General features: G+C 38.5%; 1 protein-coding gene across 1 annotated transcript in view; it reads left to right on the top strand.

The window, feature by feature from the left end:
• STARD4 (StAR related lipid transfer domain containing 4) overlaps nt 1–18,139 on the top strand; it is a 29,058-nt gene that overhangs the window by 6,942 nt on the left and 3,977 nt on the right. Inside the window, exons 3-4 of the mRNA XM_053700478.1 lie at nt 16,529–16,578; nt 17,574–17,700. Coding sequence (XP_053556453.1) covers nt 16,529–16,578; nt 17,574–17,700 — 177 coding nt within the window. The remainder of the gene's footprint in view (nt 1–16,528; nt 16,579–17,573; nt 17,701–18,139) is intronic.

The raw sequence follows: 18,139 nt of genomic DNA, 5'->3' as shown, positions 1-18,139 counted from the left end.
TTGAAGAACCTTTCTCCTAAAAGAAGCCTCAGCCGAGGCAAAAGTATAAAATTTGTAGAATTTGGAAAAAGTATGCAGAGAGGACCATGTTGCCGCCTTGCAAATCTGTTCCACAGAAGCTTCATTTTTGAAAGCTCAAGAAGAGGAGACAGCCCTAGTGGAATGAGCCGTAATTCTCTCAGGAGACTGCTGTCCAGCAGTCTCATAAGCCAAACGAATCAAACTTCTCATCCTGACAGACAGAGTAGGAGAAGTGGCCTTCTAACCCTTACGCCTTCCAGAGAAAACAACAAATAGGGCAGAAGATTGCCGAAAATCTTTAGTAGCTTGTAAGAAAAATATTAGAGCGTGCACAACATCCAAGTTATGCAAAAGGCGTTCCTTATGAGAAGGATTAGGACAAAAAGAAAGATAAAAAATGTCCTGATTAATATTTCGGTCCGATACCACCTTAGGGAGAAACCCCAATTTAGTAAGAAGAACTGCCTTATCTGCATGAAAAGTAATATACGGAGGAATCACACTGCAGAGATAAAAACTCAGAAACTCTGTGAGCGGAAGAAATTGCAAGAAGAAAAAAAAACTTTCCAATATAACAATTGTATGTCAACAACATGCATCACCTCAAACGAAGCCTGCTGCAACTTCAAGAACATTTGTGTAAAAAAATAGACAGTGCAGAATTCTGACCCTTCAGAGTACTCACTAACAAACCTTTCTCAAGGCCATCCTGAAGAAAAGATAAAGTTCAGGGAATCCTCACCTGGCACCAGGAGAAACCCTTAGATTCGCACCAATAAAGATATTTACACTATACCTTATGGTAAATCTTGCGAGTAACAGGTTTGCGAGCCTGAAGCATAGTATTAATGACTGCTTCAGAAAAAACACGTAGAGACAGAACTAGGCATTCAAACTCCAATCAGTTACCTTCAGAGAATCTAAGTTTGGATGGAGGAAAGGACCCTGAATTAGAAGGTCCTTCTTTAGAGGTAACCTCCATGGAGATAGAGATGACATCCGTACCAGATACGGCGAGGCCATGCAGGAGCTATTAGGATTACCGATACACTCTCCTGTTAAAGGGACATCCAGTGCCAGCAGCTGGATTTGAACCAATAACCATTGAGTTGCAAAGCCACAAAGCTAACCACTAGGCTACATTGGCTGCTTTGATACAAGCAATGACTCTTGGAAGGAGAGAAAACAGAGGAAACAGGTATGCCAGAGAGAAGATCCAAGGAACCGCTAGAGCATCTATCAGAGCGGCCTGAGGATCCCTTGAACTTGAACCGTACTTTGGAAGTTTGGCATTTTGACGAGACGCCATCAGATCCAACCCACCTAAGGGTTATCTAGGGGAATACTTCTGGATGGAGAGCCCACTCTCCGGTATGAAAAGTCTGTCTGCTCAGAAAATCCGCCTCCCAGTTGTCCACTCCTGGAAAGTGGATGGCAGATAGAAGACGATCGTGAGCTTCCGGTCACTGAAGAATGCGAGTCACCACCTTCATGGCTAAGGAACTCTGAGTTCCTCCCTGGTGGTTGATGTAAACCACTGAGGTGATGTTGTCCGACTGGAATCTGATAAACCGGACTAAAGATAATTGAGGCCAAGCTGTCAAGGCATAGAAGATTGCTCTCAACTCTAAGATGTATATAGGAAGAGAAGACTCCTCCACAGGCCCTGAGCTTTTAGCCAGCCCCAAACTGCTCCTCAGCCTAACAGACTGGTGTCTGTAGTCACAATCACCCAGGAAGGTCTCAGGAAGCAATTGCCCCGAGACAGATGTTCCTGTGAAATCCACCATGAGAGAGAGTCTCCTTTTAGGGGATCCAGATCTATCCTCTGCGATAAATCTGAATGGTCTCCGTTCCATTGACTGAGCATGAATAGTTGCAGAGGTCTCAGAACCGAGTAAAAGGAATGATGTCCATGGAAGCAACCATCAGACCAATCACCTCCATGCATTGAGCCACTGATGGGCGAATAGCAGACTGGAGAGAAAGGCACAAAGCAAGAAGCTTGGATTTTCTGACATCTGTCAGGAAAATCTTCATGCATAGGGAATGTATGATTGTCCCTAAGAAATACTTTCTTGTAGTTGGAACAAGGGAACTCTATCCATATTCACTTTCCATCTGTGGGAACGTAGAAAAGATAACATCTCTTTATGAGATTTTGCTAGATGAAAAGATGACGCCTGAACCAAGACGTTGTCTAGGAAGGCGCCATAGTAATTCCCTGGATCTGACCACTGCAAAAGAGCCCCCAGAACCTATTGTGAATATTCTGGGAGTCGTGGCAAGACCAAACGGAAGTGCCACAAACTGGAAATTCTTGTCCAGAAAGGCGAACCTTAGAAACTGGCAATGATCCCTGAGAATGGGAAGATGTAGATATGTGTCCTTCAGGACTATTGTCGTCATGTACTGGTCTTCCTGAACCAAAGGAAGAAAAAAACAAATAGTTTCCATATTGAAGGTTGGAACCCTGAGGAACTTGTTAAGGGAACTTTATGTCTATAATAGGATAGAAAGTTTCCTGCTTACAGGGAATCACAAAAAGATTTGAATAGAATCCTTGTGCCTGTTCCTTTAAAATAACTAAAACAATAACTCCCAGGAAGGATATGTCCTCTACGCAGTTTAAGGAGGCCTTCCTCTTTACTTGTTTTGAGGATAGAGTTGATAGGAAGTTGCAATTTATTTCACACTGCAAACCTTCCGCTTGCTAGGCAGGTAAGCTAACCATCATGCTCATACAGATGGTACACTCCTCCCTGCATAGATATATGATGTCTAAACGCTTCAAGAGGCTCCAAAGGTTGGACAACCACAACAAACCAGGGGATCTGGATAAGAGAACTCTTCTCAAATAAAATAATGCATAGTAATAAAGGCAATAGATGGTAAGAAACCACTAAACCCTGTCTATAAGACCTCCCATATGGAAGGGAAAAATCTGCTGTATCACAGTAAAAAATCTACCAGTATATAATAGATATAACAAAGTATGCATCTTTAAAGCTGAATTGTAAAGACTGAAAAGGGCCTGTAAATGAACCAGAATCTACTGATTCCCAGACTGTTAGAGAAAGAAAAGTGGAATTAGAGAAGTACTGTATCTCCTATTCCAAGGATACAGAAATAGCTAACGAAAATGCCGGTATCAGTGCTGGCTGTAGTGTGAAGTGTTGTAGTGTGAAGGGTTGAAAAACCGGTGCCTCTAAAATAGAGGACAGGAGATTTCCTCCGTAGCCTATGTAGTGCACTCAGTGAGAGGGGTTGCTGCCGGAAATTGAAGTGGCTATTTTTCTATCCACTTGATGACAACTGAAAGAAAAGAAAAACAAGCACAACCCAACTAGGTGCAGATCATTTAATGAGCATAAGTGCGCAAACAGATAAAAAAACACTTACAAGATGTAAAAGGAAGGTATGCATGTACACATATATCCTCCCCGGTCTTTAAACTGAGTTTTAAAGTTCCTTTACAATCCTCTGCAATCCTCCTTTACCATAGCCATATGAAAACCAAATGTAAACAAAGTTATCAACGTGGATTACTATTTGTCCACTATTTTACATGGTATTTTTGCATCTTATAAACATTTATATATTTGTATATGTATATATATATATATATGTAACCGGGGATGTGCAATTCCTATCGCCCGACGCCCAGGACATGCAGTTCCGTGGACCGGGCATGTGCTTTTTATTTACATTTAGCCCTGCTGCGGGCAAGCAGACCGCAGCAGTGCTAAAGCTTTTTTTATTTTATTATTATTTTTAAAGCGGCCAGCAGGGGGTGTGGCGGTGCATATGGAGCGCTAATCAGGTGCCACCTCACACAGGCTATACAGAGCGAAGCGCAGGGTTTATGTTACAGCTTGTAACTTGTAAGAGTAGCAAGCAGCGTAGCATAGGTGGAGAGCTCCAGTGTCGCCTCGAGTCACTGAGAAGCGCTGGCAAGATGTAGGTTAGTGATTTTTGCTTTCAAAACAGGCACCTTCAACGTTAACGTGATCATAAATCACAAAGCAACTGCAGATGTTTATTATAGCAGCATTCTCCCGCGCCGTTAATCTCTCAGGAATATCAGATGTGCGGGTGTTTATGATCCCTTTAACTTTATTAAGTGCTCTCCCTAGACCTTTCCACTGCTGGGGTTGTTACACAACAGCCAGGACACGGCGCTGTCAGTACTTGCTTCAAAAGCATGTAGCTAATGAAATAATCTGGGAGCAGGCACCAAAACAGCATAACAAATAATTTGTTTATTTAAATAATGTTCCAATGCTCGGATCACCCCTGATTGTAAAACTTGCTAAAATCATAAAATCCCCATACAAATTTAAGGGCTAAATCTCAAATGTAATGCCCACACTGTTGTGGACATTGTAAAGGCTGTGACACACTGCAAGCGATGCGGCGCGAGGCGATGCAGCTGCTTCGCACCGCGTCGCATCGCTTCTGAAGTTCAATTATTTCATCTCTGAGTGCTCAGATACCCGACCTGACTTTAGAAGCGATGCGACGCGGTGCGAAGCAGCTGCATCGCCTCGCACCGCATCGCTTGCAGTGTGTCACAGCCGTTAAGTGTACACAGGAAGAGGAGCAGCATGAGAGCGCGCTGCAGTAAAAAGAAAGTGTGCAATACATTTTGGGCTATGAGAGTTTTCAGTTAATAAGCACACTTGCTATTAACTATACCACTGCAACATAGGTGGAGCGCTCTAGTGTCGCCTTGAGTCACTGAGAAGCGCGGGTAACATGTAGGCAAGTGATTTTTGCTTTCACCTAGTCTTTTGCCCTCCACTTGGTTCACTGCAGATCCTTACTAGTGTAATCCTAGTGTAGTAGGTTCAGTGTGGTCTCCCCTCCTCTCTACCGGAACTCCTGTGAAGCTTGTGCCTCCGTTGTTCTTACTGAGGGATTCCCCTCTTTGCAGACAGCACTGTCGGCAAAGAGGGGAATCCCTCAGTAAGAACAAAGAAGGCACAATCAGGAGCTCCGGTAGAGAGGAGGGGAGACCACACTGAACCCATTAGCATTATTTAATGCAAGCTAGATCTTATGGCACCCTCACAATTAAGCCACACTGAGTGGATATGGTCAGAGTGAAGTAAAAGAACAGCTATGACTACAGCAACTGTCCTGGCTTCTCTACAGCCAATGTCACTTAAATTCAGCTCTCTGGTGTCTATTGTAAAGCAGCACTTTTCAATGTAAAATATGCACACAATATTAGACTTTCTCAACTGAACTTTTTTTGGAACTGTCAGATCTCATGTTTACTTCATAAAACTATCTGTTTAAACAATAAAAGCACAGGAATAAAAAGAAATATAAAGGTGACCTTTTATGCAGCTTTGTAAAGAACACACTTGTCAGTTTATAGAATGGTTCATTGGTTTCTGGCATTTTGAATGTCTTGAAATGTAAAATATCAATATACACTATACTCTGCCATACAAAGTAAATACAAACACATTCCTGTTTATGTCTCTGCTACAAGTATAGCTGCTGATCATTATATTACAATCATTATTACAGGTCCTGAAGATTCATTTCTGAAATGATCTTTTTTTTTTATTCTCTCCATACTAACTAAATAAAAGATTCATGACATTAGCAGTCTCTAGATGCTCAGTTAGAGAATGGAAGTTTTTTTGAAGTTCACACTGTTATTAGACCTCCAACAACTATCCTGAAGTGGATACATGCATTAGTTTTTTTTTCTCCCAATAACCCTTCAGAGCAGAGAATATTTTGAAGCCCTTATGAATGCATGTAAAATATGTCTGTACAGATATTTTGCAATTTGGCACTTGATTGATGATATACTGTGCATATTTAAAATGCTATTTAAACTGCCTTGCTTGTTTTGTTTTGTTTTAAATTGTGATTATAAAATTGAAAAGGGTGGAGTTGTTGTACCTGGGCTACTGGGTAATACTTTTTTTTTTAAATACCGATTTTATTTTCATTAAAAAAAAATTGTACAAAATGGAAGCTTCCTAAAATAGTTATCGGCAATATTTTACATACATTATGGCTAGTAGTAAACAAGCATACATCTTTTATTCTTTGTGATTTGTGATAAATGAAGTCCCCTTATCTCAGGTGAATAGAGAGTATACTTGAGGATAAGGAAGAGGAAGGAAAGAAAGAGAAAGGGACAAGAGAAAGAAGAGTATAGGGAGAGAGAGAGGGAAAGAGAGAGAGAGAGAGAGAGAGAGAGAAAAGGAAAAAGTAGTAGCTGCAATTTTAACCTTAAGTTGAATCTTAATGTATCTGTTGGTTGAAATTCCTTAATATATACCTCGCCTATGTGTTCTTTTCTAGTCTTTTGTAATATGTTTATGTGGTTAGTCGGTTGTTTGTTGTTCTGGAACACCTCCACTGTATGTGTCCAAAATCTCAGTCCTTTATGTATTGTTCCCATAGATTGATCACTTCTGCAAATATATCCGTTTTGGCATATTTAAGGTAGTAATATTCTTCTATATTAAGTAGTTCCGTGACTTTGTGCTGCCACATGAGAAGAGTGGGAACTTCCTTAGATCTCCAATTTCTAGCTATAAGGTATCTAACGCTATTAGTCATTATGAGAAATAATTTACTGCAGTGTTTTAGTTTAATTTTGGGGGGTCGATTCAAAATCCAAATTGTTGGGTCTAGTGGTAGCTGCATATCTAGTATATTCTCTATTTCCCCAATGATAGTTCTCCAGTAATTCTGGATTGCATTACACCACCACCATATATGAGCTAAATTACCATATCCATGTCCGCACCTCCAACAGCGCCTGGATCTATTACTGTATAAGCGGTTCAATTTAACTGGGGAAAGATGCCATCTATGAAGAAGTTTTATATAAATTTCTTGCATTGAGAGAGATATCGATGATTTGGAAATATTCTGAAAGATAATGGAGCTGGTTTGAGGTAATATTATTATGCCTAATTCATCTTCCCACTTTTCAATGAATGCAGGAGTGTAACCTGGAAGATTTTGTGTTAGGAGTTTATAAATTGTTGATAGGGTGTGGGTTATTGGGGGGATCTAGTGCATAAGGATTCAAAATTAGTCAGAGGTCTTACCATATTCATGTATTGCTTATGTTGTGTTATAAAGTAATATACCCGAGTGTACCAAAACCAATTGCGGAATAAAGTATAGCCTTTGTCTATCAAGTCGGTTTGTGGTAAAAGATTTTCATTTGATGAAATGAAGTGTATCGGGATATCTCTGTAAAAAGATTCTGGACTTTCTCTTTGAGTGTGAGTCCCTAGTGTGAATTGCCCATTGTCTATTATCAATGTTAAGGGAGAGGGTCTCGAAGATATATATGGGTGAGTTACCAGTGTGGTGTCCCAAACTTTATATGTTTCCGCTATCAATTGGGAGCCAAAGTCTGCTTTCGGTGTTACAGACTCTGGATTCTAGCACAGCCTTCCTAGATGTGTTGATCCTGACATACTGTGTTCCAGCTGAACCCATCTTTTATGCTCAAAGTGTATGCACCAGTCTACAACCCTCTGTAGGAAAATGTCTTGACGATATTTTTCTATATTGGGTATTCCCATTCCGCCTTCTGATTTTGGAGTTTGCATGATTTTATGGTTTATCCTTGGGGGTCGTCTGCGCCACACATAATCTCTAAAAGCTTTCTGCGTGGCTAAAATGTAATTTTTGGGGATTGGGATCGGAAGAGCTTGCATAATATACAAGAGACTTGGGAAAATGTTCATTTTCAGAACATTTTTTCTCCCCATCCAAGATATTTTTTTAGAAAGCCATGAGGATAGGTCTCTTATAATAGTCTTTTGGATGGGAACGTAGTTAAACTTGAATGTGTTCTCTACTGAAGTAGTTAAATCTATCCCTAAATAATGGAGGGCGTGAGGGCACCAGGGCTACTGGATAATACTTTCCCCCTGGGCCAAAAAATTGCCAGCCCTCCCCTGCATGCACCTAAAAAAAAAATCTGGAGTCCCAGACGCCCAGCACATTGTACTACCTGATCTGAGTACCTGATTAAAGCTCTGTGCAGTGCTAAAAGTTGCATATTAGTTGAGGGATGGGCAGCAAAAATATGTTAGGATTAGGACTTGGTATAGTGATCTCTACACTATATTCTATTGAAGTCTTATAAGATACAGGTGTGGGTATAGGACATGGTGTGGACGGGTGATGGGTGGGATCTGAAGTGGCAAGTAATGTTTTGGCCTGGCTAGTAGCTTAGAACTTGCTTGGTGTACTCCACTTTAATTACTGGCCCTTTTTAAGACTACTGCTCCTCACAGCGCCCGGCACCCTTGGCGTTTCATTCTGACATACTAAAGCAAGAATGTCCAGGGTATGCATATGTTTAGGTAATTTATTGCTTTTATTTAATATTTTTAATGTAAAAATGAGAACAATGTCTTATTCAGTTAAATAAAAAGCTTTTTTTTTTTTTTTTTTTTACTTCTAGACAAGCACATCTGATATCATAATTAAATCATGACAAACATTCATATGGTAAACATAGCAAACTACCAAGCTAAACTGCCTCAAACATATATATGATATAGGTTACATAGGTACCTCATATTAGTAAAATGAGAGGCAAACATAAGCTGAGACATATGTTACTTCTAGACAAACACATCTGATATCATAGGTAAATCACGACAATCATTCTTATAGTAACATAGGGAACTACATAGCTAAACTGCATCATATATATAAATGATGTAAGTTACATTGATACCTCATAGTTTTATATTTTTTGTAATATATTGCTATAGTACCTCTTTATCGAAATCTGCAGCCTATTAGTAAGAAACTTTAATCTGGGATATGCAGAATATTGCTCTAGTTGAAAAAAAAAAAAAACTGTTTTCCCTGGAAGGTACTATATAGCATATTAATTGAGACCTTAGCTCTTATGGAATAGATATGAAACACAACTAATATCAGGAGCGGATTAATACCGCTAAAAACTGTATAAATACAGTTGTGGAATAGGGATAACATTCAAGTGAACATTACCAAATACAAAAAGTGAGATAGGAGCATATAGATTAGAGCATAACAAATATAATGATACGTCTGCTATAAAAGGTAGATATCTCCCAACTAAGGCCCATGTACCCACTGTAACTAAGCTAAAATGCTATTATGTTTAAATAAGGCTCCTCATCTAAATTTACATACCATTTAATGCCTAGGATTATACAACAAGACCCCTCCACTCTTGCCGGCTGAGAGAAGAAGGTTATGAGCCATATGTAAAAGGACCAGATCTCTGTCTGCATTAGCTATAATAAGTGATTGTGGGTAACATGGGATTGACCTGTGGCTTAAATGTGGCATGCAAGTATGATGAAACAATAATAAAATATATATAGCAGACAGAAAAGAACATTCCTATGACACATGATATAGGCTACTAATTGTTAAACATTATAGTATATGCGATGAACTTACAGAATAAAAACATAATTAGGTGTGTAAATGAAGGCTCAGAACGAGCTCAGCAGAACCATACATACATCACCATTAAAACAAACATGAAAACTTCTATGACATTAGACAAATGGGGGCATCGACACTTTAGTGATTGAAGCTGTTGTGGACTTTAAGATGGACTGTACTTATTTGCCCGTGGCTATTGGGGATTAGTGTTTACATCTGGCATAAGAGTACATACAGAGCGGGAAGACGGCATGGAGCAAAACTGACTGGGTAATGAAACATACAAGTCTAAATATTGGTGCATTGAAACTACTTTCAAAGTCACTGTTCCCGGTATAGAAGTGTAGCAAACTTTCCACAGATATACATCAGGTAACCAACCATAGCTCACCCTATGCCCATCCTGAGGAATGACTCCGATAAGCATCCTCTATGTGTGGAGTCACTACAACTGAGCATATTTACCCGCAACCAGTATATAGCAACGGAGACACGCAGCACAGTCTCAGAAGCAAATAGAGCTTCAAAATGTTTCTTCCCTGGACCGCGGAAGTCGGCCGCACCTCCCCGGTCTCTGGACAAAGCTGAGGCATGCGTTACTGTATTTCTCCTGAAGAGCAGGCTATAGATAGGTGAGTGGAAATACTCCATAACCGGAGTTTGTAAGAGCGTAACATAGGGGTTCTGGACACTGCTATATCTCAAGGGTTGGCTGACAGTATAGCGCAATACTTCAGGGGCATCCAGATCTTTGTAAATGGTCGAGGTGACCCGACAGGCAATCTCGGAGCAAGATCCCATAGGCTGTAGCGGCTGCGCCTTCTTCATAGGTTTCTCCCGCCTTATGCCTCTTATGATTGCAGAAAGATCCTCCATATAGTTGTCCACTTTAGCTTCCAATCGTGACAGCAAGAGCTGCATGAGTTCACACTTCTCCCCCATGCTGAATGTTGGGGTGTAGATATTCTGTAGTAGCAAGTAGCTTAATAAGCGTCTTGTTATCCCACTTCCACAAGGGAGAGTTGGAGGGCTTCAATTCTCGGCACTAGGCCGCTGCCTGAGATTATGATAGTCCGGACCTGGGCTATATGCACAATAAAATCCCAACAAGGATATCAATCTGATCAGGATAACTTCCCCTTACAAATGATCCAGTGTATTGCTTCCCAAGATCATTAGGGAACAAAATAAAGAGCAAAAAAGCAAGAGCTTTTTAGAAGCTTCAAAGAAAATGATCTAGCATGGCCGCCGTCCGGACACGCCCCCCTAAAAAGCTTTTTAAATACAGTTTTGGTTATTATTTTGCAAATCAGGACAAGTAGATTGTTATGAGGGACAAGTAGATTGGGCTCCCGCTTTAGACCCTTGGACAAGTAGTTTTTGTGGAAATTTTCACACCCCTGAATATACCTGCAATAATTTGAATATGCAGAATTTTAGAATCCTAATATTTCTATTTTAAGGAAAATGGTCATGCATACAATGTTTATTGTTTTAAATATGTTTTTAACAATGTCTCATTTTAAATCTGTTCCATGCATGTTCAATGTGAACTTTTTTACTCTGGCTAAAATCTAATTAGAACACCTGAGTTTGTTCACAACCAACCCTTAATTGTGTTAGAGGGGGCGTGAACAGCTGCAGGATTGGCCACTCAATAAGAGCAATCACAAACCAGCCCTCTTTATAAGCCGCTAAGGGCATTCTTCATTTTACATTTGTCTCTTGAGTAATTCAGATTGTGTACTGACGAAACGCGTGGAGAACTTTTAGAGAACTTCACAATATTCCACCGGACTTATTATACAAATACCTTCAGGGCACCTTCGTTTACATTTGGTTTTCATACGGCTATGGTTAAGGAGAATTGCAGAGGATTGTAAAGGAACTTTACAACTCAGTTTAAAGACTGGGGAGGATATGTGTGTACATGCATACCTTGCTTTTACATCTTGTAAGTGTTTTTTTTATCTGTTTGCGCACTTATGCTCATTAAATGTTCTGCACCTAGTTGGGTTGCGCTTGTTTTTCTTTTCTTATAGAAATAGCTAGTAGTCTCAACTGGAATCAGACTCAAGATCTTTAGTTTGATATCCGTCATCAGGAGATTAGCAGACCAACTCGGGGCACTAATCATAAGGCTAAAAGCGTATAAGAATTCTGAAAATCTGTCCCATATATAAAGAAATATATAGGAAAAAATCTAGGTACAAATTCTGCTGGGATTTGTAAACAAACACCTGGAGAATAATAATAAAACCTTCCTAGAAAAAACTAATAAGGAAAAGGTTTAAAGTACAATATAAATGTATAGAGCATATAATGAATCACAAAATACTTATGTGAAAAATCATCACCATGCCCTAAAAATGAACCCTTCTCAGAAAAGGATCAACATACTGGTTAACTAACAAAATTAACTAGAGAACTACATCCAGATACACAGAAAAGGATATGGTGTAATATTATAAAGCTACCACCAGATGGCAGCAAAGCTCTATAGACGGCAGAGCCGGAGCAAAACTATATCCTGTGTCAAGAAAATACCTCACTGTAGAATTATACTCATATCATGACAGTGGGAAAGAATATGAGCTGCTATAAAGCAGTCATGCACCGTTGAAAATACATATAAGTGCACCCAACATATCCCATAACATAACAGTGGGATGCATAATAAGAACTGCCATCAGGTAGTGCACAAATAAAACACATACGCCTAGATTACGAGTTTTGCGGTAACAGGGGTGCGTTGCTAGCAGGAATTTTTTTTTTCATCGCTCCCTTAAGACAAAAATACATTTTGTCTACACCTAATACCCTAACATGAACCCCGAGTCTAAACACCCCTAATCTTACACTTATTAACCCATAATCTGCCGCCCCCGACATCGCTGACACCTGCATTATATTATTAACCCCTAATCTGCCGCTCCAAACAACGCCGCCACCTACATTATACGTATGAACCCCTAATCTGATGCCCCCAACATCACCGACACCTACATTATATTTATTAACCCCTAATCTATCGTCCCCAACGTCGCCGCAATCTACCTACAATTATTAACCCCTAATCTGCCGCCCCCATCATCGCCACTACTATAATAAAGTTATTAACCCCTAAACCTAAGTCTAACCTAACCCTAACACCCCCTAACTTAAATATAATTTAAATAAAACAAAATTAAATTACTACAATTAACTAAATTATTCCTATTTAAAACTAAATACTTACCTATAAAATAAACCCTAAGCTAGCTACAATATAACTAATAGTTACATTGTAGCCAGCTTAGGGTTTATATTTATTTTACAGGCAAGTTTGTATTTGTTTTAACTAGGTAGAATAGTTACTAAATAGTTATTAACTATTTAATAACTACCTAGTTAAAATAAGTACAAATTTACCTGTAAAATAAATCCTAACCTAAGTTACAATTACACCCAACACTACACTATCATTAAATTAATTTACTAAATTACCTACAATTAAATACAATTAAATTAAATAAACTGAAGCACAAACCCCCCCCCACTAAATTACAGAAAATAAAAAAATAATTACAAGAATTTTAAACTAATTACACCTACTCTAATCCCCCTAACAAAATAAAAAAGCTCCCCAAAATAATAAAATTCCCTACCATATACTAAATTACAAATAGCCGTTAAAAGGGCTTTTTGCGGGGCATTGCTCCAATGTAATCAGCTCTTTTACCTGTAAAAAAATACAATACCCCCCCAACATTAAAACCCACCACCCACACACCCAACCCTACTCTAAAACCCACCCAATCCCCCCTTAATAAACCCTAACACTACTCCTTGAAGATCACCCTACCTTGAGCCGTCTTCACCCAGCTGGGCACAAGTGGTCCTCCAGAGGGGCAGAAGTCTTCATCCGATCCGGGCAGAAGAGGACCTCCAAATGGGCAGAAGGCTTCATCCAGGCGGCATCTTCTATCTTCATCCATCTGGAGCAGAGTGGGACCATCTTAAAGCCAGCCGACACGGTGCATCCTCTTCTTCCGACGAATGAAGGTTCCTTTAAATGACGTCAACCAAGATGGCATTTTAAGTACTTTTTGCCAGTACTTAAGATGGCGGGGACAATTGTGGGGTGGGGGAGGGAAGGGAGCTGTTTGGGAGGGATCAGGGGATGGGATGTGTCAGGTGGGAGGCTGATCTCTACACTAAAGCTAAAATTAACCCTGCAAGCTCCCTACAAACTACCTAATTAACCCCTTCACTGCTAGCCATAATACACGTGTGATGCGCAGCAGCATTTAGCGGCCTTCTAATTACCAAAAAGCAACGCCAAAGTCATATATGTCTGCTATTTCTGAACAAAGGGGATCCCATAGAAGCATTTACAACCATTTGTGCCATAATTGCACAAGCTGTTTGTAAATAATTTCATTGAGAAACCTAAAATTGTGAAAATTTTAGCGTTTTTTTAATTTGATTGCATTTGGCGGTGAAATGGTGGCAAGAAATATACCAAAATGGGCCTAGATCAATACTTGGGGTTTTCTACTACACTAAAGCTAAAATTAACCCTAGAAGCTCCCTACATGCTCCCTAATTAACCCCTTCACTGCTGGGCATAATACACGTGTAGTGCGCAGTGGCATTTAGCAGCCTTCTAATTACCAAAATGCAAAGCCAAAGCCATATATGTCTGCTATTTATGAACAAAGGGGGCTCCCAGAGAAACATTTACAACCAATTATGCTATAATTGCATAAGTTGTTTGTAAATCATTTCAGTGAGAAACCTAAAGTTTGTGAAATATTTGTGAAAAAGTGAACAATTTTTTTTATTTGATCGCATTTGGCGGTGAAATGGTGGCATGAAATATACCAAAATGGGCCTAGATCAATACTTTGGGATGTCTTCTAAACAAAAATATGTACATGTCAATGGATATTCAGGGATTCCAGAAAGATATTAGTGTTCCAATGTAACTAGCGCTAATTTTGAAAAAAAGTGGTTTGGAAATAGCAAAGGGCTACTTGTATTTATTGCCCTATAACTTGCAAAAAAAGCAAAGAACATGTAAACATTGGGTATTTCTAAACTCAGGACAAAATTTAGAAACTATTTAGCATATGATTTTTTTGGTGGTTGTAGATGTGTAACAGATTTTGGAGGTCAAAGTTAGAAAAAGAGTGTTTTTTTCCATTTTTTTCCTCATATTTTATAATTTTTTTTATAGTAAATTATAAGATATGATGAAAATAATGGTATATTTTGAAAGTCAATTTAATGGCGAGAAAAACTGTATATAATATGTGTGGGTACAGTAAATGAGTAAGAGGGAAATTACAGCTAAACACAAACACAGCAAAAATGTAAAAATAGCCTTGGTCCCAAACGGACAGAAAATAGCCCTTTTAAGGGCTATTGGTAGTTTAGTTTAGGCTAGGGTTTTTTATTTTTTTTATTTTAATAGGGCTATTAGATTAGGTGTAATTAGTTTAAATATAGCTAGGTAGTTATTAAATAGTTAATAACCATTTAATAACTATTCTACTTAGTTAAAATAAATACAAATTTGCCTGTAAAATAAAAATAAACCCTAAGCTAGATGCAATGTAACTATTAGTTTTAAATAGGAATTATTTAGTTAATGATAAGAATATTTATTTAGATTTATTTAAATTATATTTAAGTTAGTGGGTGTTATGTTTAGGGTTAGACTTAGGTTTAGGGGTTAATAACTTTAATATTGTGGTGGCGACGTTGGGGGCGGCAGATTAGGGGTTAATAAATGTAGGTAGGTTGCGGCGACATTGGGGGCAGCAGATTAGGGGTTAATAAATAGTATGTAGGTGTCGGCGATGTTGGGGGCAGCAGATTAGGGGTTAATACATATAATGTAGGTGTCGGCGATGTCGGGCGGCAGATTAGGGGTTAATAAGTGTAAGATTAGGGGTGTTTAGACTCGGGGTTCATGTTAGGGTGTTAGGTGTAAACATAAAATGTATTTCCGCCTAGGAATCAATGGGGCAGCGTTACTGAGTTTTACGCTGCTTTTTTGCAGGTGTTAGACTTTTTCTCAGCCAGCTCTCCCCGTTGATTCGTATGAGGAAATCGTGCACGAGCACGTACGACCAGCTCACCGCTGACTTAAGCAGCGCTGGTATTGGAGTGCGGAAATGAGCAAAATTTTGCTCAACGCTCACTTCTTGTCTTTTAACAACGGGTTTCTGAAAACTCGTAATACCAGCGCTACATGTAAGTGAGCGGTGAGACAAAACTGCTCGTTAGCACCGCATAGTCTCTAACGCAAAATCTGGGCCTTAGTTAGTTGTTTAATGTATACAGGCGTACCTCAGAGATATTGCAGGTCCCCGTTCCAGCCCACTACAATAAAGCGAATATCGCAATAAAGCTAGTTCCACAAATGTTTTGGTTTCCCAGTCCATATAAAAGTTATATTTGCACTATACTATAGTCGATTAAGTATGCAATAACTTTGTCTAAAAAAACCCCCAAATGTACATACCTTGATTAAAATATACTTTATTGCTACAAAATTCTAACCATCATCTGAGCCTTTAGTAAGTCGTAATATTTTTGCTGGTGGTGTATGTGTATATATATATATATATATATATATATATGTATGTATTAGTATATATGTGTATACATGTGTATTTATATGTTTACATGTGTGTATATATTTTGGGAAAATGGCGCAGATAGACTTGCTTGACGCAGGGTTGCCACAAACCTTCAATTTGCGAATTGCAATAAATTGAAGCGCAATAAAACGAGGTACGCCTGGTCCATAAATTGTCAGTTACTGGAGGTAAAGTATATATGCCCTGGATGTCAGGTTATTTTGTGACATCGACTTCAGCATTTTCAGTTTTAATGGCAAGGTATTTTAGTAATAATAAAAAAACCTTGTTCTTAATAAAGGCCTCTGAATGTCTATTCTATTTTATTATTTTCCACTTTTATATTTACAAATGGTCTGTTATGCTATTATTGAAAATTCTATGTTTCATACATAACGGACACTTTTTTGTTTTTTTTAAAGAATGATGTTACAGTTTGGCGAAAACCTTCAGAAGAATTTAGCGGTTCACTGTAAGTCTGATTCTATATGCATACAGTATATATTTGTGATTTTATATATTCCATATATACATAATCATTTAGTGGTTCCTACAAGTATATGAATCTGATTATTCAGAATTCTAGATATCTCTGAGTTTCATATATATTTGTCCACCTCTGCTGTATCCTTCTATCCATTGTGTTTGTATTTTCTCTCATTTTTGTGTCTTCCTTTTCCTGTTTCAGTCTCTCTATCCTTTATTTTCATGGCTCTTCATCTTTTTAGATTAACCCTATCTTTTTAATTCATTCTCAGTTTATCCTTTTTCCCTCAGTTTTCTTTTCTGTATGATTATTTTCTGCATTCTCTGTCATGCTTATTTTACTTTGGTACTTTCTATTCATCCAATAAAAAATACTCTCCTTTCATATTACTTTTTTGTAGTGTTGTACACCTTGGGGCCAAATTATCAAAGTGCGCGAAGACATGATCCGCTGTAGCGGATCATGTCCGCCGCACAACGATAAATGCCAACAGCATACGCTGTTGACATTTATCATTGCACAAGCATTTCTAGTGAAATGCTTGTGCAATGCGGCCACCTGCAGATTTATGGCCAATCAGCCCCTAACAGGGGGTGTCAATCATCCCGATCGTATGTGATCGGGATGATTGCTCTCCTCCACCTCAGAGGTGCGGACGAGTTAAGGAGCAGCAGTCTTAAGACCATTGCTTCTTAACTCCTTTTTCCGGCAAGCCTGAAAACTCAAGCCGAAATAGATACATTCGGCCCCATTGACGGGTTGATAAATCGACCCCCTTGTCTGCTCCTAATTACTCCATCCAAGTCTGCTTTATACCAACTGGCAGTCCTCTTAATTGCACTTGCTCTGACTGTATTTAATAGAATAAATACACATTTTATGGTATTTGGTAAAGATTGAAATCATCTAGAGGAAATTAACCAGTGGAAAATTGTGTTTGCTTCTTTTTATATTGGTATCCTCCTTTTTTTTTCTTTCAGCTACAAAATTGAAGGAATAGTTAAAAATGTTACTAATACAGTTGTAGATTACATTCGCCCAGGACCGTATAGGCTGAAGTGGGACAGCTTGATGACAACAATGGACATAATCAAAGACTTTGATCAGGTATGTGTAGATTTTTAATAGCGTTTACCTTTTTTTAAAAAAAAAAAAAAACAACACATTTTTACAGCAGGTCAGACATATAACCTTCCCATTTTCTTCCACAACCTGTCATTCTGTTATTACATTCCCAGCAGTATGCTTTTTAATGGTACTATTATCTTTTTTTTCTTGTTTAAATTTCCAAAAATATATTGAAAATTAAAACATTATAACAACAAGATTTTACAATATGGCTAAAATTACAATGTATACATATATGGTACATGAAATCAATCAGTACAAAAAGAAAAAGCGGTATATATGAGAAAGATAAATTTTCCTCTATATAATCGTCCAATATGAATTTTATAAATCTAATTGATACATAAAAGATAATGGTATTTTCTAAATATATGTCAAATTAGCATAATTTGTCTAATCCTCATGGAAGGTATCTTTC

This window comes from Bombina bombina, chromosome 2 (assembly GCF_027579735.1).
Source record: "Bombina bombina isolate aBomBom1 chromosome 2, aBomBom1.pri, whole genome shotgun sequence".
NCBI lineage: Eukaryota > Metazoa > Chordata > Amphibia > Anura > Bombinatoridae > Bombina > Bombina bombina.
The sequence above is the reverse complement of the archived record's forward strand: the minus strand, read 5'-3'. Positions and strand labels throughout refer to the sequence as shown.